Source organism: Medicago sativa, chromosome 4 (genome assembly GCF_051527215.1).
Source record: "Medicago sativa cultivar Bolivia chromosome 4, Bolivia_mono, whole genome shotgun sequence".
NCBI classification, from domain to species: Eukaryota; Viridiplantae; Streptophyta; class Magnoliopsida; order Fabales; family Fabaceae; genus Medicago; species Medicago sativa.
Genome location: NC_140752.1, coordinates 91,619,068 through 91,640,628, shown reverse-complemented (window position 1 = coordinate 91,640,628; position 21,561 = coordinate 91,619,068). Strand labels below are relative to the sequence as shown.

Sequence of the window (21,561 nt, the reverse complement as noted above, 5' to 3'; positions counted from 1 at the left end):
AGAAAATAATCAGATGGCTGTAAGACCAAGAACAGCTATAAAGATAGGTATCTCAAATAAAACCTATCTAGAACCAAATGCAACAAGTGTTGGATGGACATTAATCTCATTTGTTCAACAAATGAAGCATTTTTATGACTATCTAATCAAATATGGGTCATCCATTACCAATTATAAAGTCTTATATGTCTCAGATTATTGTTTCATGGTCTGTGACTCAAAGAAAAAGGTCTCTACAGAGCACCTCAAACAAACACTTCAATTCGAAGAATTATTCTCAGGATTCGAAAATGGTCTCCATAGAATTCCAGATGAAGTACAACAGGAGTGTTGTCAATATTTCTCAACCTACAAAGGGCATATCTGTAAATGGTGTGCAAAAGACAAAGTGTCGGCAGAAGAAAACAAAATACCGACAATTCCAACAATTGGAGATAATGCAAAAGAAAAAGCCTAGACACGCGTCATGTAGATATCATGATGTAATAGTGAAAACTTATCATCTGAGTCAGACGGGGTCCACTTAGAGATAAGAATCTTATCACTTTAAGTGATAATGCGTTTTCTTTTTCTTTGCGTGTTTAAATTGTCTTTCTTTTTTGCTGTCATGGATAAGGACATGTGAACTACTTGTAAGTCCTATCCCCCTATAAATAAGAGCCTCGATGCTCACTTGTAAAGTACAACTTAAATCAATGAAGTAAGTACCTTAGTTTATGAGAAACATTGTGGGAAAGGGCTTCGCAGGATTTGAGATTGTCATAACCAAATCAAAAGATTTTAATTCTCAATATCAATAATCGAAAGATTATTTCAAATCCAAAGGATCGAAAGATCAGAATTATCAAAAATCCAAGACAAAGTCAGGTATGATTTTAAATATTTTAAATGCTTTATAATTTTTACATTTCATAATGGAATATAGTATGATAAAAGAAAATTCATCTGGTTTTATGGCAGATGTATTGATAGATCATATAGAAAAGGTAGATTTTACCTTAAAACCAGAAGAAAACTTCAAACAAAAAAGTATTTTTTCTTTAATAAAAGAAAAACTATCTAGAGAAAATATTCTAAAATATGGAATGATGATAGGAGAAGTTCCTATACCAATGGAATCAACAGATGGATCTGTTGTAATATCTATGATTGATGAAGAACAAATAAACGAAAGGTTAAAACACTTATCGTTAGAAAAAAGACAGAAGATAGGATATATTCATATATCGACTATCCAAATAATCATAAAAAGTACTTTTATGAAAGGAATAAATTCAGAACTAGAACTTCTTATAGAAGATGCTAGATTGAACAAAAAACATTCACTAATAACTAAAGGTGAAGGAAATCTAAAAGGTGGAAAAATAAAATTCGATATAAATTTACAAATAGGCTTAAGTCTAAATGATATAGATCTAAATAGATCTTTAGTAATACATTATAAACTCAAAGACCAGAAACTTATGAGACCAGGAAATCATCCTTTTAGTATAAGTTATAAGATGAATTATGCACTAAGTAACTCTCATTATAGTGTAGAATTTAGTGGAAGAGAAAAAATACAAATAGATGAACTATTTGCACCATTAGTAAAACTAGAATCACCAATTCTAAAACCACTAAAAAGATCAAAGTCTATTATGACAATAGAAAGAACACCTCTCTTAGAGCAAGAGGAAAATACTAGTGAACCAAGGTTCCTACCACCAAGAACTTCATTAGACAGTATAAAGTTTGATAAAAATTTATCAGAAATAAAAACTGAACTTTTAAAAATTAATAAAAAATTATAATGCCAGGAATAACAATAAAAAATGAACTAAAATTATTTAGAAAAAAACTAGATGCCCTAGTTAACAAAATAGAAGAAAATTTCTTTAGAATAGAAATGAAGAACACAATTTGGGGAATCCACGATTTAATGATTCTACAAATTTCATATGTAGATGAAGTAATAGAAGAATTAAAAGAAACAAAAAATGTTTCTATTATGCAAAAAGAAAGAGCCACAACTCTGTTATGGTCATCCCAAAAACTAGTTGAATTTGAACAATCTTTAGAAAAAATTCTGGAAAATTCAAACATATAATGCCTGGGTTAACAATTAAAACAGAATTAGAAATTTTAAAAGAGAGACTAAAAACCATAGTCAGTGATATTGAATGGTATTATGATTTAATAGTATTCAAACAAATTTGTTATAAGGCTCAAACTATAACAATGGTTCACATAGATTTAATTGAAAATCTATTAGAAGAAATTCAAGAAAATAATCTCACCAAGATTCAAAAAACAAGAGCGAAAATTCTTTTAGAACCTTTTCAAGCTCTAACACAAATCGAATCACTTTTAAAAGAGGCCAAAAATTTGGAAAACTCCACGACTAATCAATAATGCCCGGATTAGATCTTAAGACAGAAGTAGAACTCTTTAAAAAGAGATTAGAAAAGATAATTTTTGATATAAACTTTTATAATGAAAGAATTGTGTTAAAACAAATTCTTTTTTGTGCTCAAGATTTAGTAAAATATCATATAGAGTATATTGACGATTTCTTAAAAGAAACAGAAGATTTAGAAAATTTTACAATTATACAAAGAGAAAGAGCTAAAACACTCTTAAAACCATTTCAAGGTTTGAATAAAATCGAACAAATGATAAACCAAGTTCGAGAAAATTCCGCTGGTGACCCAGCCCCAACCTGGTATCAGAGCCAGTAATACAATCCTGAGGGATAAATGGTGAAAACAAAAATAAAAAAGAAAATAAAAATATCTTTTTTCCAAAAACAAAAGCTTTTTAAAATCGCTTTTTCAAATCAGAGGTGCTATATAGCACGAGAAGAAAGCACACGACCATGAATAACGGAAATCATGCGGTGAAAGACAAAACATGGGGGGAGAGAGAATTCAGTTGGTTAAAGGAAAAATAACATCCAAGGGTAGCAATTAATTCGTCAATTGTCGTGCATGCTTTTTCTCGTACCATGAATCATTTTCCTTTTCAAATAACCAATTTAAAAGGTTATATGTACAAAATCCACGTGGCACACACCGATTGACTATGTCATGTGACATAGCCCGCCATAATGTTACGCAAGTCTAGTCCTTCTCCTTCCTCCTTCTCTGGTTTTCACCTTTCTTCTCTCTCTTGCTTCATCACTCAGACCCAATTTATTGTACCACTCATACACAACAATAATTAACTTCTCAACTTTGTACAAGGATGCATCCATGGACCATGGTAATGTGAGGAATCTTGTTTCTTCTGAGCTATCAAGCCGTGATGAACTTTGTTTCTACTAATTTCATATCGATACAAATTATTAATTTAGAAAAACCTTTAGTTTCTATGATAAAAAAACCATAGATTTTGGACTTTGTTATATGACCTTTTAATTAATCTCGAGAAACATGACCAACCAAATTAGGGATAAAAAGACATAGATATAAATTGGAGTGTTAAGAGTCCTCCAATTCCAGGCTTAATCCCGGAAAGATAGCCGACGGTGACGGAAATGCCGGCGATGGTGGTGAAACGGAGGTAATCGAGAGTGTTAAAGTTTCCGACAACGGTTGTGAATGGTGGTTTATAATCATGTGTAATTAATTTTATATGAAGTTTTTAATCTGATCCATAGAATTTGATCTAATGGTTATTAATGAGTCCTCTCATCCTCTCATTTAAAAAGTTCTCTCATTTGAAATGCCCTCTAGTGCAAACGTACTATCTTTTTTTAAAGGACGTAATATCATAATTTATTCAATGTTTTATTTTACTAATATTTAGCATTAATAATTCGTTTTTAGTAATAAAAAAGCATTAATAATTCTTTTTCAACAATTTCAGATAATCATCAATAAGTAAGCAATTCTTTTTTTATCATAATTTATTCAATGTTTTATTTTACTAATATTTAGCATTAATAATTCGTTTTTAGTAATAAAAAAGCATTAATAATTCTTTTTCAACAATTTCAGATAATCATCAATAAGTAAGCAATTCTTTTTTTAATAGCCAAACAATTCCAACAGATTTTTTGTCGGGGAAAAAACAATTTAACAAACCTTAATTAAATCCGCTGGCAAACTTAGGTATCCAAATTCTTAATCCTAAGTCCAATCATGAGTGAGATATTTATTCATTTCACATATATTATCAAGGAAAGAAAAATAAAGAACTATGATTTATCAAATATTGATGTATTTCCTATTATATATCATAAATGTAAGTAAAATATATTTCTTCAAAAAAAATAAATGTAAGTAAAATATATGGAATTAGTTTCTTTAACCTTAGTTCATTTGACAGAGATATTGCATATTATATGTAGGGGTTGAGGTTCGAATCTGAACACCTCACATATTTACCTTTAAAAAATAAATTCCATAGAGATCTGTGAAGCCCGAATACGAGATACGATACGGATACGATACTGCACCGATACGCCGATACGGAAAAATTTCAAAAATCAAGATACGATACGGCTGGAATACGTTAATAAAGAAAATTATATAATTAAATGTACAATATAATTATAACCATTTTTTTAATATGCAAATATATTAACAAACAAAAGAAACTAGGCTCGTAGCACATTAACATAAATATAAATAATATTGACGATTAAGAGAATGATCATTAGTCAATTACATACGCAATATATATCAAAGTCGTCCGATACCAAGACTTCGACGGTGGCCAAAGTGGACGGCGACCACTTTGGAAGAAAAAGTTGAAACCCTAATTTCTTAGAAAGGGAAAGATGCAATTGTTTGTGTGGTGTGGTGTGGTGTGGGTCGTACTGGCACCAAAGAAAGATAAAGGAAATGTATATATATTATAGTAATATAATGTTTTTATTCTTATTTTTTACAAAAAAAAAACAGAAATCAAAATAATATAAAAAAGACAAGTATCCGTGTGTATCGGGACGTATCGGAAAGTATCGGATAATTAATTTTTAAAAAAATAAAATTTAATATGTGGATACTCTCCGGATACGTATCGGGCAGGTATCGGTGCAGGATACGCAGGGGATACGGTACGTCATCCATTTTGAAGTATCGGGGCTTCAGAGAGATAGAGATACTTGACAAACAATATTAAATAAAAATATATAATTTTTTAATTAATAATACATCAAAACTTTCGATTTAAAGAAATATTTTTGAAAATTTGATACTTAATGCGTGATAGGTGAAACTTTTGTATATCACTTTCTCCATTACTTTTTTTTGTCTAGTGGCTAGAAATTCACTTCATAAAGGTGAATAAGTGGGGTGTCCGGGGACCGGGTTCGAACCCCGACCCCTGCATATAATATGCAACGTTCCTGCCAATTGAGCTAAGCTCGCGAGGACTTCTCCATTACTTTTTAGTTGTCGTGTTAGGATTTTTTTACACAAAAGAATATTATTTTTTATATAATTTTTTTTCCGTTATAATATCTTGATCACATTTTATATATTTTTCTCTCTAAAATAAATAATTAAGACTATCATTGATAAAAGAATAAGTGATGATTGAACTTGAAAATTGACAAACTATAAATAAATTATAAATTATTCTTTACAAATATGATAATTAAAAATGAACGGAGTGATAAATTTACTATCTCTATAAATAAATTATTCTAACACTTATAACAATTCTTATTTTGGAGTTAATCCTCTCAAAAATTGAAAAAATTAATTTTAGAGTTAATCATTATGCACCAACTCTAACAGCTGTGTGCTGCTTGAATGCTCCCAAATCCCAACCAAACGCGTTCATCGTGGCTTTTGTCATTTGTGAAATATGTTACATAAACAAATTTGTGAAGTCAAGTGTGTGTTATAACATTCTCTCAAAAAAAAAGTGTGTGTTATAACATATTTGATTGTAGAAATTTTGAACTTCGTATGGTCATTCATTCACTAGAAAAGGAGTGTATCTTTTATACCTTTTTTCGTAAATATGCTATGTCATATCGTGTACTGGTGGTGGCAAGTATGGAAAATCACTTTCACCCATCACGTAGTGCTTACTTATCAATTATTTGAGTTTATATATGCATTTCGAAATTGGAAGAATTTACGTATAAATTATTTGAGTTTATCTTATGATTGATATACGCAAACTTGTATAGGTGTTTGAGAAAAATTTTATCATTACGTCTACATGGTTTGACTCTAGTATAAATTATGCGTGCAATTGATTCATACAGGAGGCTGAAATATAGCTTTCACTTTCATTCATTGACCATTGCTCTTCAAACATGTATTTGTTACAAAAAATACCAAATCTATCAACTAAAAGGTTTACCTGATTTCGAGTTATAAATTTGTTTATCAAAGATGAAATGTTTATGTATGTGTGTCTGTGAATCCATTTGGAGTTAAATATCAAAATATTCAAATAAGTTTGTCATCAAATCTTTCAAATTACATTCATGATCATGATATGATATGTTGTTCACCTTGCCTTCATTGCTAATGATCATTAGGTAATAATCGAGTTAAAATTCTCTTCATTTCTATAAAAAAAATGAAAAATTCCATTTAAAAAGATATAAACACAAAAATCAGATAGTAAAACCCACAATTAAATGGATCTCACTATCATAAATGATTTTTGCATTTTTTTTCAAACTTTTGTTTGTCTATCTCTCTACATAATTTGAGTTTATGTCCCAAGTAGAACAAAAAGCACGTATACAATGCCGACACATGGTAATGCGGATGATCCCACGGTTGTAAATGTTTCAATTCAATAATAAACTCTATGTGGCTAACCTGCATTTTTCAACGCGCTCGCTTTTAGTTGTTGATTTTAAATAAATAGATCCCACAAAATATTAAAAAGTTCATATAAATTTCAACAAACCAAAAAATGTGTATTAGAAAAATATAACCATGGATTTGTTTCTTCCTTATGAAATGAGGAACTGTATATGAATTTAAAGAAAACATCGAATACAATGTCCTTCTAGTTTTGTAGATTAATTTTGAATTTTATTACAATGCATAAAATGACAAATAAAAAAAAAAAAATCCTCAGAAAAAATAAAGTTAAAAGTGAAAAAGTAGGCAAAACCAAGAGTACCAAAAGACACTTTTTTGTTTACGGACTGGTGTTGGTGGGGCCCGCTACCTTCCTCTGTTTGAATCATATTAAAGCAATGCCTCTATCTATAAGTAGGCCTGGCATACAAGCTCAAACCAAAGTAAAGAAGCTCTTCACAAAACTCACCCAAAAAAAGCTCTTCACAAGAGCAGCATTATTTATCCATAATTACAAGGTAAGGAAGGAATCCATTTTTTTCAGAAAGAAAGTTCCTTGTAGCATGTTCTGTTTCAGAACTCCCAATAAAAAAATACACCTCTATAAATTTAAGACAAAATCCACCTACAAACCACATACATGCTCCCCTGTACAACTCTCATAAAAACCCTTTTTGAATCTACTTAAGTTATCTCTAGTCTATAGTTTTTGTCTTGTTTGAGACACTAAAGAAGTTCTATATAAATTAGCAAGATGTGTTCATTTTATTTTCATGTATATACCATTTCAGTAACCATTTTACTTTGAATATACAGAAATGGGAGTTGGTGGCACTTTGGAATATTTGTCTGATCTAGTGAGCAGTGGCCACCACCACCTCAAGAAGAAGAAGAAGCAGTTACAAACTGTAGAGCTAAAGGTTAGAATGGACTGTGATGGTTGTGAGCTTAAGGTCAAGAAAACCCTATCTTCACTAAGTGGTAAAGTCACATTCTTTTCAACTTTTCATCATTTTATATAATCATTTTACCTGTGACATTTTCAACATGAAGTTGCTGAAATGAAATGGTGATTGCAGGGGTACAATCAGTGGAAATAAACCGTAAACAGCAAAAAGTGACAGTAACTGGGTTTGTGGATCAAAACAAGGTGCTGAAGAGGGCTAAGTCAACAGGGAAGAAGGCTGAAATTTGGCCTTATGTGCCATATAACTTGGTGGCTCAACCATATGCTGTTTCTTCTTATGACAAGAGGGCTCCTCCTGGTTATGTGAGGAGAGAGGAGAATGCTCCAACCACTGGAACCCTGACAAGATATGAAGACCCTTATGTTAACATTTTCAGTGATGAAAACCCAAATGCATGTTCTATCATGTAGACAAAAAATATGTTTTTTCTTTCTTTCTAAGCTTGGCACTGTAAATTTTTCAAATTTTAATCTAGTATGTTTTTAAATTTTTCTAGTTTACTTTTTCTGGTCAATTTTCAAGCTTTTGTTTTCCTACATTATGGACTTTTCTTAACATGAAAAAGGATGAGAAGAGACGTTGCTGTTATCATTGCTTTTATTTCCTAATTTTGTTAAGTGTTCCAGAACTGTATACTGTACCTGCTTATAGTTTTACAGTAGCTAATTTTGGTTGGACTTGACCTAGGATAGGAAATTGTTTGTCTTTGCTAGTATGTCCTTCTTTCTCCCAGAAAGGAAAGCTGGATTGGGTAGAAAAGTAAAACAATCATATGAATTGCAAATAAATAGGGCCTGCAGGGTTGAAATGGTAAATAAAGAAAACATGTCTGAATGTGTGATTAAAGTTTTTAACTTTTCTTGTGTGATTGGAGTTGAGGAGGAAAAATAGTAATTAGATCACTATAGGAGGGGGGAAAACACGCAACCTCAATACTTCTTAGTTCTTAATGAAGGTCAGGTCACACCATAATAAAAAAATGAAGGGCACACATAAAGGAGGGTGCATGTAACTGTTAAAGGCTCAAAAGTTATAGGGTTCAGGTTCACTCATTTTCCAATAGTATAAAAATTATCAGCATTTGGCATTTCATTTTGCCTAACCTGCACGATTGCTTGCTCCCTAGTTCTGGAACATTTGGCCCCTCTCTTCACCTAGGAAAAAACTTTGAGCGTCTCAATTGGGACTAGTAATGAAAAAGCATACATTGTTGAAATTAAATTCCAAACAAAAGAAGTAGGAGCTAACAAGTAAAACAATTTTCAAGGAAGGCATATCCTTTTCTTTTAATCAACGTGAAGCAGAAATTAGCTTTATCCCTTTTCCCCTTTTCCTGTTTTCCCTATTCCTTTGCCAGATCCTAAGAGCATCCACAATGGTAGTTCCCTAATAAGGACTCCTTAAATAGACCCCACGTGACACATCACTTATTTATAATTTTTTAATAAAAGTACCTATTAAGGACTCAATGACTCCAATGACAATACACTAATAAGGACTCCAATGAAAAGTATTTAAATATGTCTCACTATCTTTACATATTAAACAAAAATAATTTATCTATTACTCATTTTTACAAGTGGGACCAAGTAGTACACATTTTATTACTTCTTTATGCAAGTGGGACCAAGTAGTACACATTTTATTACTTCTTTATGCAAGTGGGACCAAGTAGTACACATTTTATTACTTTTTTAAACGTGGGACCCGTTAGTTACTCAGGAGAGAGAGAGTCCTTATATAGTTGCCCGTTCCTTAACGGGGACACAATTTTTCTTCCTCCAATGGAGGGTCCTTAACGGGGAGTGGTCCTTGTTAAGTAAGGACCCCCCATTGGAGATGCTCTAACAAAGAAAGTGTAAAGGCACATGTAACTCAGGGCAGTGCAGACTAGAGGATTCAACAAAATTATGCAGATGATGGTTCTTGTTATTGTAAATTGAGCCGAATAGACTAGAGGATTCACCAGAATTTTGCCTACCAAATTGAACAATACTCTAAAGCAAATTAGCATACAATTTAGGATATCATTAGGAACATATTTCTAATGATAAACCCAAAGAATGGTTGATCAAGTCAACATAGTTGCCAAGAAATTGTACATTTTAACTATTCATTTTGTTAACCATCCAAAATCATGATTCATCTTTGGCATTTCATTGCAGACGGCACACAGAGGAAGAAGATCAAAAGGATTAAAGATACAAGTAATAGGGATGACATTTATCATATAAAGAATTAACTAATTCATCATTCAGAGTGCAATATTGAAAATTACATTTACAATAGATACAAAAAGTTTCATCATGTTATGTGCATAGATACACCAGCCTTGTCTAATATATATCACTGCACCAGGGTTGGATCCTCTTTACTCTTAAAAGGGGTATTCTATTCAGGTGAATTATGTCCGACTGCACTAAACAGGAATAGTAATTTGAGAGAGCTGGAACCAGGAAGGAGAATCTGCCTAACAAGTCGATCCACACTCACCAGCAAAAAAAGTCCATTTCATTACTCTAAACAATTAAAAATAACCAGTCAAAAAAATTATTAAAAATAATGATTATACCTATTTTTAGATAATCAAGACCAGAGAATGCATAGATACCAGCATATCATTGTAGTTTTAAAGGCATTTTATTATTCCATAGAAAAAATTAGTTTATAAATATGCAAGTCTACTTCTATCTGAGTAGATTATCTGATGCAACTTTATAAAAGATCGATTAGATTATAAACAAAACCCCATTCATCTTAAATACCACTCGGTTGTCAAACAGTATAGTGTTGTAAATTTGACGAATAAGCCAAGCCACTGGGATAAGGTTAATGATGATGAATTTAACTAGTTTGCATCTGAGTTCAAACATCATTTTCCATGATGCACAAGAAAAATGTTCACAAAGGACCCTGTGTCAAAATTTTAAGTAGCATATGCTTTAACCATGATCATGTGTGTCAGCAAATTTTAATGTTGCATACTGTGTTTTATCATGAAGGTTCTGCATATACTTAGAAATGCATAAAAGCTTCCTGATTACATGACATGGTCAATATTGGAAGCATTTTCTTACAATTATGATAATGTGAAAAGAAAACAAACATGTTTAGCTGCAGAGCAAACAGAAAGTAAGCTGGATAAAACAATCTGAGTGCTAGGTAGTATTCGTCTATCTAATCTAAGAACAAAATATTCTCAAAAGATCAGGAAACTCACCCAATCCATGTGCGGTTCATATGCGTATATGTATCCGATCAATTTTGACTTCATTGACTTCGATTGCCCGAATAAAGACCAACAAATTTAATATCATACAGAAGAGTTGCATTGCCCGGTATATTGCAGTCACCTATTGAATCAATGACAAAACTGTCAAAATCTAACATATTTAATGATTCTCCTTTTCTTCTTCTGATAATAATAATGTTGCATTCAATATCTTCCCAGCCTAATAAAATCCATGGTCTTTTCAATTGTAGATTGCGGAATATAGCAGTTTGCTCAAATTCTACTAAGCTACATTGTTTCATAGCTAGTATTTGACAACACTTTGTTCTAAACAGCATATCATGAATCAATAGCAATTTATTTGAATTCCATAGCACTGTAGCTGCTTGTTTTACATTGGTAGAAAATATACCGGGGGGGCGTACGCACAATGGATATGACCAAATACATGATTAATGTTTCATTTCTTCATCCAAGTGTCTGCTACATTTTTTAGTTTTACGTTTGATTAAAGTAGTTATCCATGTTTAGTAGCAAATCACATAATAATGCAGTAAATTAATAATGAATGAAACCTGAGAAGCAGCCTGCAGGTTCAGGACCATACGCTAACAATGGAGGAATCATGAGTTTGCGTTTCCCACCTAAGTAAAAATAGTAAATAAATTTAGCAAGTGTCATATACCTATCTGCATCAAATATGTTAGATTTAATTTAATACCTATCCGCATTGGAGGTACGCCTTCACCCCCCAAAATTCCCTGATCCAATCCCCTAATTACCTGAAATTCACATTCACCCTTATAAGTCCAAACTCAACAAAAACAAGAAATAACAAAAAGAATTAACAGCAAGTAAAACTTATCTACCTTGCCAACACCAATACGCATAGTGAGTGGCCTAGCACGTTTATAACTACTATCAAATACTATTCCATCGGCGAATCTAGCAGTATAGTGAATCTGCAATGTATAATAGTAAAAATATCACTTGTTAATTCACTAATTGAATTTTTGCATATAGAAAACGAGTAAGAGTAATAAACAACTTACATCAATAAGCTCTCCTAAAGGAGCTTCATCACCAAAACCCTCAACATAATCGCAATAACCAAGCCCAGATTTAACATAATTAAGCTCACACATTGGCTCTCCCACAGTAGCATAGTATTCAATTCTCGTTGCATCCGCATCCAACGCCGTTAATCCCATTACCCATGCTGCTACAATCCCAATACCAATTCCAACTAACGGCTTCTTTTCGTTACCGTTACGTGCTGAGCATAACACCTTATTGGATACTTTATAGCTTTTACCATTCAATTTCATACAAGAAGGAAAACGGTTATGAACGGTTGCGCCTGAACAGAGTGAGAATGAGAGTGCCATTTTCTATCTTAGGGTGTGTGTGTGTATATAGTTCTCTTAAGGATATATCAAAGAGTGATGATATGAGTAACTCCATTTGGCATACCATCCTTTCTACACCATGTGGCTCAAATTAATCTAAAATAATCAATATATATCACTCAAAAAAAAAAAAAAAAACTGCAAGTTTCTATAGGCAAAATTAGATTTCAGCCCCTTAACTTAAGATAATAATTTGGCCATTATCTTTTTTTCATTTCAATTTTGTAATTTTGGTTCTTTGCGTAAGAATTTCCAAACTTCAAATCTAATATTCATATGCAAAAGACCATGTATTTGAAAATTGAGAGGCCATAAGAAAATAAAAATACGCAAATGACCTAAAAAATTGAAATGAAAAACAAAATAAAGGACCAAACTATTACCCAAAATTAAGTTAAGGGGTTAAGATTGTAATTTTACCTTTCTCTTTCCACCCTATCTCCAAAACCTGTATAAGTTGAAAACCGTCAAAAACTGAATTTGCTTCGAATATATTTGGACAATTTTTTGACTCAACTATGCGGTTCAGTTTAGTCTGCAGTTTTCACAATGCGGTTCAGTTTAGTCTGCAGTTTTTCTTTTATCAACCAAATTAAAACTAAACTACAAGATACGATAAGAAAAATATGCCATTGTTACTAAGCCCAAACTCAATCTCTTTCGCCTTTGCATAATATTAGAGAATGATTTCCAAATGAGACGTAAAATGCTCTCAAATATGAGCAATATAACTTGTTGAAATTGTTAAGGAAGACTTTACGTTAAATTTGTTTATAGTATTTGTAGGCTTTAGATGACTCCTTATTGATATATGAAAAAAATATAGACACGTTTGCATTTTAAAAAAATTAATCACCCATAGTTACTCATTGATATATGACTAAAAACATATAACCAAAAGTGTTTAGATGAAAAGATATGTATCTCTTCTAACTTAACCTAAGTCATGTGTTTGAATCTAGTGCAGCAACATTTAAACACTTTTGAAAAGTTTACCGTTTATTTGGGTACTACAAGACTCGAGAGATTAATCTTCGCAGTTAAGATAATATTGATATTAATATATAAATAAAATATATAGGGCAGATAAGAGCTTAGTTTTTTCCATAAAAAAAAAAGAGCTTAATTATTATCCTCCATAAAAATGAAAAAAAAAGAGCTTAATTTTTCTCCATAGAAAAAAAGAGCTTTATTTTTCTTTTTTTGGTTACAAAGCTAACAAAAGAAGAAAAAAAACGAAAACAACAGAAAAAAGAAAAGCCTAAACTCTGGAGAACAAGGTCCCCATAGCGTCGTTCCGGATCAGAGGGAGGAGGTCAGTTGGAGGAGTAGCATGAGAAGTGAATTCTTCATTAGAGTTTGCTCCTAACTTTGCAAAGAAGTCGGCGCATTGGTTCCCTTCTCTGAGGCAATGATGGATGGAGAAGTTTCTTGAGGAAAGGAGGTCCTTAATTTCTTGGATAAGAACAGCATAGGCATGGAAGTGTGAGTCCTGCTCATTGACAACTTTAATGGAAATCATAGAGTCCGAGTAACAAACCAAATCCTCAAAATCTGATTCCACTGCCAGGAGAAGACCGCGATGAATGGCAGTAAGTTCAGCAAACAAAATGTCAGTAGAAGCTGCAATATAACCTGAGAATCCCGTGATGTAAAAACCTGCAGAATTCCTAATGATGCCTCCATATCCAGCTCGAGAAGGAGTACCCAAACAACTTCCATCCACATTAAGTACAAGACAATTGTAGTCGTTGTTATTCCAGCGAACCAGACGGTCGGAAGAAATGGCAGACGCAACATGAAAGGCTCTGTCTATTGAAGCAGCCGTATTATAGATGTGACAGAGAATTCTGGTTATGGACCAGGTATCATGACTGAGACACATTTGATTACGGTGTCTCCACGACCACCAGAGGCCTGCAAGGAAGATGGCAGAATTTGATTTCGTTGCATTATCACGCAGCCAGCTGTGAGCAGTTTCGGTGAAGAATTCCTGAGCTGTATACCCGAGCTTAGTCCAGATGGTTTTAGAGTAGCTGCAGTCTCTGAGGCAATGCAGAAGAGTTTCATCATCTTCACCACATCTCGGACAAGTAGCAGATGGCGCCATGTGACGGTGCTGAAGCAAAGAAAGCGTGGGAATCGCGTTGTGACAGGCGAGCCATATGAGTAACTTGAATTTTTCAGGAATCTTCAACTTCCATATCCAATTCCAAGAACTCAGAGTAGTAGGAACGACAGTTGGGTTGGTGCTTTCGAGAAGCCAAGCGTAACCACTTTTGGCGGTGTAGGTACCATTAGTGTTATGCTCCCAAATGAAAGTATCTTTGACTCTATCTTGAAACTTGAAGTGGGTGTTATTTATGAAATCAGCAATTGGTTGCGGGATATTGGTATAAAGCGCCTGCGAATGCTGCCCGGATTGAGTGAAGACATCACGAACTGTAAGGTGAGTATCATGTATGTCTATGATGGGAACCTGCGCTCCAATGGGACTGAAAGAGCTCCAGATGCCGAACCAAAATGATGTGGAACCTGAACCAGCCCTCCAAACATATCCATTTTGGAGGACATTCTTGGCTTTGATAATGGAGGACCAAATGGGAGAACTACTGTTGTTGGCTGAAGCATGAAGAATATTCGGACCTGAAGCATATTTGTTAGCGAGAATGTGAACCCACAACTTATCTGTTGATTGAACCATATCCCATACCAGTTTCCCAAGTAAGCAAGTGTTCGCCTCTCTTGAAGTTCGGATACCCAGCCCACCATTTTGCTTTTGACTAGTGACTCTCTTCCAATTCACCAGATGGATTCCCGTGTTATTATTTCCTTTCCAAAGAAAATTCCTAGTTGTCTGATCAATGCTATCACAGATGTTTTGAGGAAGCCAGTTGATCTGCATGTAGTAAGTAGGGATGGAGGATAAAACAGAAGATGCTAAAGTTAATCTACCTGCTCTATTTAGAAGCCTATTCTCGTTTCATTTTAAAAGGTAAAGATAAAATAAGATAAAAATATCTTTCGCACGCTTACATCTCCAAAGATTCGAAAACGTTTAAATCTATAACAACCGCGTAACAAACTCACACGCTTACAATACTCTCTTCTTACCGTTTCATTTCCCCGCGCGCGCGTATATAAATACTTCACCCTGCATTTCATCTTCATTTGATTCATTTCACACTCGAATTCACTCTCTTGAGACTTGAAATCTTCTTCACCGCCATGGAAAACTCTTCAACCTTTTCCTCTCTGCGATTCTCGATGCTCTTCTTCGCAATTTTCTTCACCGCCATGCTTTCCGGTGACGAGGTCACCGCCACTGAAGGAATCGAAGCTTCATTCCCACCGCCACCTCCACACGATCTTCAAGAACATTCCTTCTTCTCTCACACTGCATTACTTCCACCGATCTTGTCTCATCTCGGTTTTCACGAGCTTGCAACCGCCGCTCCGTCGCTCTCCGACTCTGCAACCACCACTTCCCCTGCTTGGACCGGTCCTTTCACCATTTTCGCTCCCTCTGATGCATCACTTCGCACTTGCTTTTCTTGCTCTGTTCCGAATCTCCTCCGTGAACACATCGTTCCAGGTATATTCACCATCGAATATCTCCGGCGTCTTGCTTTTGGCACCAAGATCGAGACTCTCAGTCCCGGCCGTTGCGTAACCGTCACTTCCGAGTCGATTCATCCGAACAACACTTCCGGCGGTGCTCCAAAAGTCTTCATCGGAGGCGTTGAGATTACTCAACCGGATCTATTCAACAACGGAATGGTTGTTGTTCACGGTCTTCAAGGTTTCGCCTCTACGCTTTCTCCGTTTTCTTGCGACGTTGAGAGAATGACTTCACTCTCCTTTCCGCTTCATCCTGATCACCGTTCCAGTGCTCACGTTCACACTCCCGGCGCCACCGTGCTTCCTGCTATTATGCGCCTCATGCTACGAGATGCAATGCTCAGGCTCCGTAATAACGGTTTCAGCATCCTCTCCCTTGCAATGAAGGTAAAATACGCAGAGCTCATGACTCTCAACAACATGACTATTTTCGCCGTTGATGATCTTTCTATATTCTCCGGTTCTCAATCGTATATCAGCAATGTGCGATTCCATATCATACCGAATCATTACTTGTCAATCGCCGATCTTGAGAAGCTTCCGGTTGGAACTGCTCTGCCTACATTGGAGCGAGGTCAGCCGCTTCTGATCACTACTTCCGGCGGAGGAGTTACATTAGCGCCGATGAGGATTAACTATGTGAGAGTTAAGGTTGCTGACGTCATCCGCAATGTGAAGATAGTTGTGCACAGCGTGTATTTGCCTTTTCCGCATATCAATCCTATTGCGGCTGCTTATGATACTATCTTAGGAGGTGAAGGAGCGTCGGAAGGAGCGGGTGTTGGAGCCGGAGCGTCGACTGTATCAGATTCTGCAGGTCCAGCGACGGAAGAAACCTGCTCTGCTCTTGATGGACGTGGTGGCTGTGCTGCTGATGTCACTGCTGTAGCAGGTGTGTCTCCCATGCCTCAGGTCAGGCCAATGGTTGAGATTGAAGATCACCATGGCCTGTGAGTGTAGTGATGCTTCGATGATGATGAAGATCTCGGTTTACTTCTTTCTCTGCTGAAGTGAAACTATATGAAATTTGCAGCAAATAAGTTTACACTGTTGTCCATCTAATGTAGCTAATTCACACCATTGCTTAGTTCTTTTTAGTTTGTGCTGCACTTCTTTGTCTCATGAAGTGAAACTCTGAATTTGTAGTTAATTCACACTATTATCCATCTACACTATGTTGCTTAAATAGTTCTTTAATAAAACAATTTGTGGATTTAGTCTTTACAGATTTTCTTGAGATTATCTTGTTTATCAATTCATGTTTTCTGCTTAGCGCGTTCTTGTTGGCTTCCAAGTTGCTATATTTCAAGTCCAGAGATAATTTTTGGGTTAAATGATTTAGTAACTAGTCAAATTGAACGAGTCCATTTGAAATTTATTTACAAATGTTAAATAAGTGTGCAATGAATCCTTCTAAATATTCGTTTGATTATGCAAAGGTTAATGATTAGTACATTTTGAAAGGTATTTAATGGGAGGAAGGAATCCTTCTAACTGATTAATTCTAGTTGGGAGGAAGGAATCCTTCTACCAAACTGTTATTTCTTAGGCTGGCTATATACTTTAATAATGAGCTACAAATTTTCTCTGAAGTTACTTAAATAGGATTGCTTTTTTTTTTTGAAGTACTTAAATAGGATTGCTTGACCAGTGGTAACACTTTTTAGGCAAATAATAAATCTATGTTGATCTAAAAAACTTTCCTAGATTAGAAGGTAATCCAAAATTCCAGCTGTATGGTGGGCTAGCTGGTGCATATCATATTTGACCAAAAAAATACAATAAATAAATGGTAGGTATTGAAAATGACAGGAGATAGCTTGCATAGAAGTAGCTACTTGGTCAAAGATATAGCTAAGGGATTGACTTTGTAAAGTTGGTATGTAACTCATGTGAAAGTTGGCAGTGACAGTAACTGGAGGAGACTAGAGAAGTGGCAGTCTACTGCAATTATGCAATTTTGAGTTGCTCTAACCATTTTTTACAGAAAAGAGTCTGAGGAATCATTACAATTACACTTTACAATTTACACAATGAGGCCAGTTGTATAAGACTAAAATTTAAAAAATATTAAAATATATCATGATGATTCTTTTGGAGTAAGAAAAGAATTGGTTTAAACCGAGCTTAAAGCTAATTTGTATGTTCTAAAGTAACATAGGAAAAATTGAAATTGCTTGTTTAATTATGGCCTAAGAAGCCTTTGCTTTTGCCACAACCCATGATGGATGAAGGTAGCTTCCCAACCCTTTCAATTCCTTCTTCAAAAACCACTCCCATTCCCATATAGAAATGAGACTCTATATGACAATGAAAAGCCCAAACACCAGGATTATCCGATCGAAACCTCAAAGCAGTCCAACCAAATGAGTGCACTGGCACAGTATTCTTCATAATGGGGTTCACCAAATTATAATTTTTTGGGTCTTTGTTCACATCAAACTTACCCTTTCCATATCCAAGTACCCAAAAATCATGTCCATGAAGATGCCATGGATGTGTCTCACTATTATTTTTATTCATAGTGTTTGCATTTTGTAGTATAATATCCACAGTTGTATTGAACTTCAGCCTATAAATTCCATTGCTAGAAGTAGCATTTGTGTTGTTAGCCACGCTGAAAATATCATAATTATTAAAATCATAGCCATCAGGTGGAGGTGTTTGGTTGAATTCACCAGTTATATTCTCTTTAAGTGCAACAAGATAAGGGGTGTGAGGTAGGAAAAATGATACGTTGTTAACAGACCAATGACGAACACCGTCTATAGTGTTTTGTGTGTTGAGCAAAACTATGACTCTATCTGAGGTTGTTGGAGGTTTGATTGTGTAATTTTGGTGAGCTTTGATTGCAAGGCTTTGAGTATGTCTTGACTCAACATTGTCCCAAGCTGGTGGAGATGGTGGAGATGTTGGTGGCGACCTCATTGGATGGTTTGGGTAGTAGTTAAAAATGCCTAAACCAGGCGGGGTTGTCCTGTTTCTGCTGACAACATTTGAGGTGATCCAGTAGTTTCTTGATGGGTCTTGATCAGTTTTGACTAGAACTGAGTATGTTTCACCTGAGTATATGTAGAGATTCTTAACCACAAAAGGATCAACATAGTGTCCATCTGCTTCAACAACAGTCATGTTATGGCCCTGCATTATTACAATTTACAAACATGTCAAAACTAGTTCTGGATGTAAAGAGTGAGAAAAATTAAACGAGGTTAAATTTTGGTAATAGTCGGGTCACAATCTTTTGATATTGCAAAGAATCGTATGTGACTGATGTGGCCTTAATGGTAGTCGTAGTCATTCTGTGATAGTAGATCAATGTGATCAAAACTAGACCGGTGATCAAACGAGTGAGACTTTTGGATCATGGTTCAATTGGTTTAATCGGTTTAGCCTTGACCCTTAACCCTAAATTGTGGTTCAATAATATGACTAAGAAATAAATAAATAAATAAATAAATAAATAAATAAATAAATAAATAAATAAATAGACATTAAAAATGTATATTTTTTATAAAGAAGCCAGACTGGTTGAACCAATTGTGGTTGAAACGCAGTTCAACCTGGTTCTATCGGTTCTATAGGGCTGCAAGTGTGAATTGTCTGCGGCTGAACCATGTGTTGCACCAGCTGGTTTCCAGTGAAACCAGTCGGTCCGATTTTTACAACATTGTTGTGCATACATCAAAAACCATGGTGTCTCAACTGAGATTATTGTCGCAGACCTTGTTTAAAAACTTGAATGATACTTAGAATAATTGAGTGAATGAATGATTACCTCTATTTGGAAACTAAGTGCTGATAAAGCAGTCAAGCTAGCAACTCTAATTCTGTATGTTTTTCCTGAGACGACTGTTTGCGAAAAGGGAGAGCATTCAGGATTTGATGAGTTACAAACACCAGCAAGTAAGCTTGGTGCTAACGAACAGTTGTATCTTCCTTTTCCATGAATCAGAAGTGACTGAGGGAACCCAAATATACAAAGAAACAATAAAACCAGCAATTAGACAATTGAAGAAAGATAATTAAGATATAAGATTTTGAATTTGTATTTTTCTGATTAGTATATCCATCTAATTCTTACATCTGGTTCCCCCACCCATTGAAAAGGAATTGCAGACAATCCAGCAGATTGTTCATAAGTACTCTTATGGTACCAATCATTCAAAATAATGCTTCTATCAAAGTCATAAGAAAAAGGTTCAGGGTCATTAGGTGCCACACGAATCATTCCATATACTCCTGCTTCCCTTTGCATTCCATAGTGAGCATGATAAAGGTATGTACCAGGCTGTAACATTAAATATGTAACCAAATTAGATATAATTTTTATGCTATGATTGATTATATAAATATTGTTTGTTAGTGTTGAAATTGAAAAGCAATGGATCAATGAATAGATCATGTTTGATCAACAGTGAATTTGGCAAAATCATGGTGTGTCACTAAGATTTGACGAAAACTACACTTTAAAGCTTCAATAAAATCATGGTCTCAAACTCATATTGATTCTAAACATGCACGAATTCATTCATCTTTTCATTTTGACAACTTACCCTATCAACAACAAATCGATAAACAAAGGTGTCTCCAGGTAGTATAGGACATTGAGACACCCCTTCTGTTCCATCAAACCAAGGAGTTCCAATCTGTCATACACAAACCACATCAGTCATTATATATTAATCATTAAGCACCAAATAGTTTTTTTTATCTAATTTTATATTTATTCATATTATAATTTAAAATATTTTGGACTAGTAAAGGCCAACCTGTCTAATACCATGCCAATGGATAGCAAGGTTTTCTGTGAGCAATTTGTTGTTAACTTCAACTACAACAGTATCACCCTCTTGTGCTTGAATGGTAGGTCCTGGAGTCTTTCCATTAATGGTTATAACAAGTTTCTTATAACAATCAGGGGACCTATAATCATACTTCACCTCCCATTTATAATGTCTAACACCAGCCTCAGCTTTGTGGAAATTCACCAGAATTAGAAAGAAACATAGAAACAATAATTTTGGTGCTGCCCTTAGGCTTAGTTGAAGTTGAACCATGTCTAGATTGTTAAGGATGTGTAGTAGTTGTGTTGTGAGAGAGAACTCAAGGGAAAAAATAGTGTGAAAGTTTAGAAATATGTTGATATTATCAATTGAACTTTTTTGTACATTTGTGAAGTGGGATTGATTGCCTTTAAATAGTGTGTGACATGTTGAACTTTTATAATAAATGTATATTATTATTATATAGTTGGCTCAACTTGGTCAAACTAAGCTGGTGATTGAATTTTGAAGTTTCCCAAATTGATATTTTCATGTGTTCTTTTCTTAGCGTGTTTTTCTGGAGGATTTGCCTCGGAGTTTCCTTTGGGATTCAGATTATGAATTTCAAACTGTATGGATTAGAAAGGAGAAATGATATTTGAACAACCACTTTGAAACAATTTTTGTGACAACTTTCTCTCTTATGTTCTCGTTGTACTTTTATTCTCTCTCATTCCTTTTATCTCTCTATTGTTATTATCCAATTAAAAAAGAAAAAAAAAGGTTGTCAATAGAGTTGTT

General features: G+C 34.4%; 4 protein-coding genes across 8 annotated transcripts; 2 read left to right on the top strand and 2 right to left on the bottom strand.

Annotated features, from left to right (window-relative positions):
- Window positions 1-6,901: 6,901 nt before the first annotated feature.
- PNSL4 (FK506-binding protein 16-2) lies at window positions 6,902-12,416 on the bottom strand. 5 transcript variants are annotated; one of them, XM_085705495.1, is made up of 8 exons: window positions 12,017-12,416; window positions 11,834-11,926; window positions 11,686-11,746; window positions 11,540-11,608; window positions 10,953-11,085; window positions 8,981-9,092; window positions 8,836-8,886; window positions 6,902-8,474 (listed from the first exon to the last, which is right to left on the bottom strand). In XM_085705495.1, exons 1-5 carry the CDS (start codon window positions 12,350-12,352, stop codon window positions 11,003-11,005), a joined length of 642 nt encoding a protein of 213 aa, XP_085561621.1. In that variant the 5' UTR covers window positions 12,353-12,416; the 3' UTR covers window positions 6,902-8,474; window positions 8,836-8,886; window positions 8,981-9,092; window positions 10,953-11,002. The 5 variants fall into 5 exon arrangements, with proteins under 5 accessions (XP_085561621.1, XP_085561620.1, XP_085561622.1 ...); XM_085705494.1 differs by having other exon boundaries at window positions 8,836-9,092; XM_085705496.1 differs by lacking the exon at window positions 6,902-8,474 and having other exon boundaries at window positions 8,742-8,886.
- Window positions 7,583-8,323, top strand: LOC146933736 (Heavy metal transport/detoxification superfamily protein). The gene is made up of 2 exons (XM_085705497.1): window positions 7,583-7,745; window positions 7,844-8,323. Exons 1-2 carry the CDS (start codon window positions 7,583-7,585, stop codon window positions 8,140-8,142), a joined length of 462 nt encoding a protein of 153 aa, XP_085561623.1. The 3' UTR covers window positions 8,143-8,323.
- Window positions 12,417-15,354: 2,938 nt separating the features above from the next.
- LOC146933734 (uncharacterized) lies at window positions 15,355-17,218 on the top strand. The gene has a single exon (XM_085705491.1). The coding sequence runs from the start codon at window positions 15,602-15,604 to the stop codon at window positions 16,946-16,948; it is 1,347 nt and encodes a 448-aa protein (XP_085561617.1). The 5' UTR covers window positions 15,355-15,601; the 3' UTR covers window positions 16,949-17,218.
- Window positions 17,219-17,814: 596 nt separating this feature from the next.
- On the bottom strand, window positions 17,815-21,165 carry LOC146933733 (Cupredoxin superfamily protein). Its single transcript, XM_085705490.1, has 5 exons — window positions 20,767-21,165; window positions 20,551-20,643; window positions 20,079-20,285; window positions 19,773-19,955; window positions 17,815-19,135 (listed from the first exon to the last, which is right to left on the bottom strand). The coding sequence occupies exons 1-5, from the start codon at window positions 21,052-21,054 to the stop codon at window positions 18,176-18,178; spliced, it is 1,731 nt and encodes a 576-aa protein (XP_085561616.1). The 5' UTR covers window positions 21,055-21,165; the 3' UTR covers window positions 17,815-18,175.
- Window positions 21,166-21,561: the final 396 nt, after the last annotated feature.

What these genes read in the sequence shown, in the direction of transcription:
- LOC146933736 (XM_085705497.1), top strand. Translation starts at nt 7,583, where the DNA reads ATGGGAGTTGGTGGCACTTTGGAATATTTGTCTGATCTAGTGAGCAGT. An exon ending in AACCCTATCTTCACTAAGTG is followed by an intron (nt 7,746 to 7,843) that starts GTAAAGTCACAT and finishes TGGTGATTGCAG; the next exon opens with GGGTACAATCAGTGGAAATA.
- PNSL4 (XM_085705494.1), bottom strand. Translation starts at nt 12,352, where the DNA reads ATGGCACTCTCATTCTCACTCTGTTCAGGCGCAACCGTTCATAACCGT. An exon ending in CTTTAGGAGAGCTTATTGAT is followed by an intron (nt 11,927 to 12,016) that starts GTAAGTTGTTTA and finishes TATACATTGCAG; the next exon opens with ATTCACTATACTGCTAGATT. An exon ending in CGTACCTCCAATGCGGATAG is followed by an intron (nt 11,609 to 11,685) that starts GTATTAAATTAA and finishes ATTTTTACTTAG; the next exon opens with GTGGGAAACGCAAACTCATG.
- LOC146933734 (XM_085705491.1), top strand. Translation starts at nt 15,602, where the DNA reads ATGGAAAACTCTTCAACCTTTTCCTCTCTGCGATTCTCGATGCTCTTC.
- LOC146933733 (XM_085705490.1), bottom strand. Translation starts at nt 21,054, where the DNA reads ATGGTTCAACTTCAACTAAGCCTAAGGGCAGCACCAAAATTATTGTTT. An exon ending in ATCGATTTGTTGTTGATAGG is followed by an intron (nt 20,286 to 20,550) that starts GTAAGTTGTCAA and finishes TTAATGTTACAG; the next exon opens with CCTGGTACATACCTTTATCA. An exon ending in CACTTAGTTTCCAAATAGAG is followed by an intron (nt 19,136 to 19,772) that starts GTAATCATTCAT and finishes GTAATAATGCAG; the next exon opens with GGCCATAACATGACTGTTGT.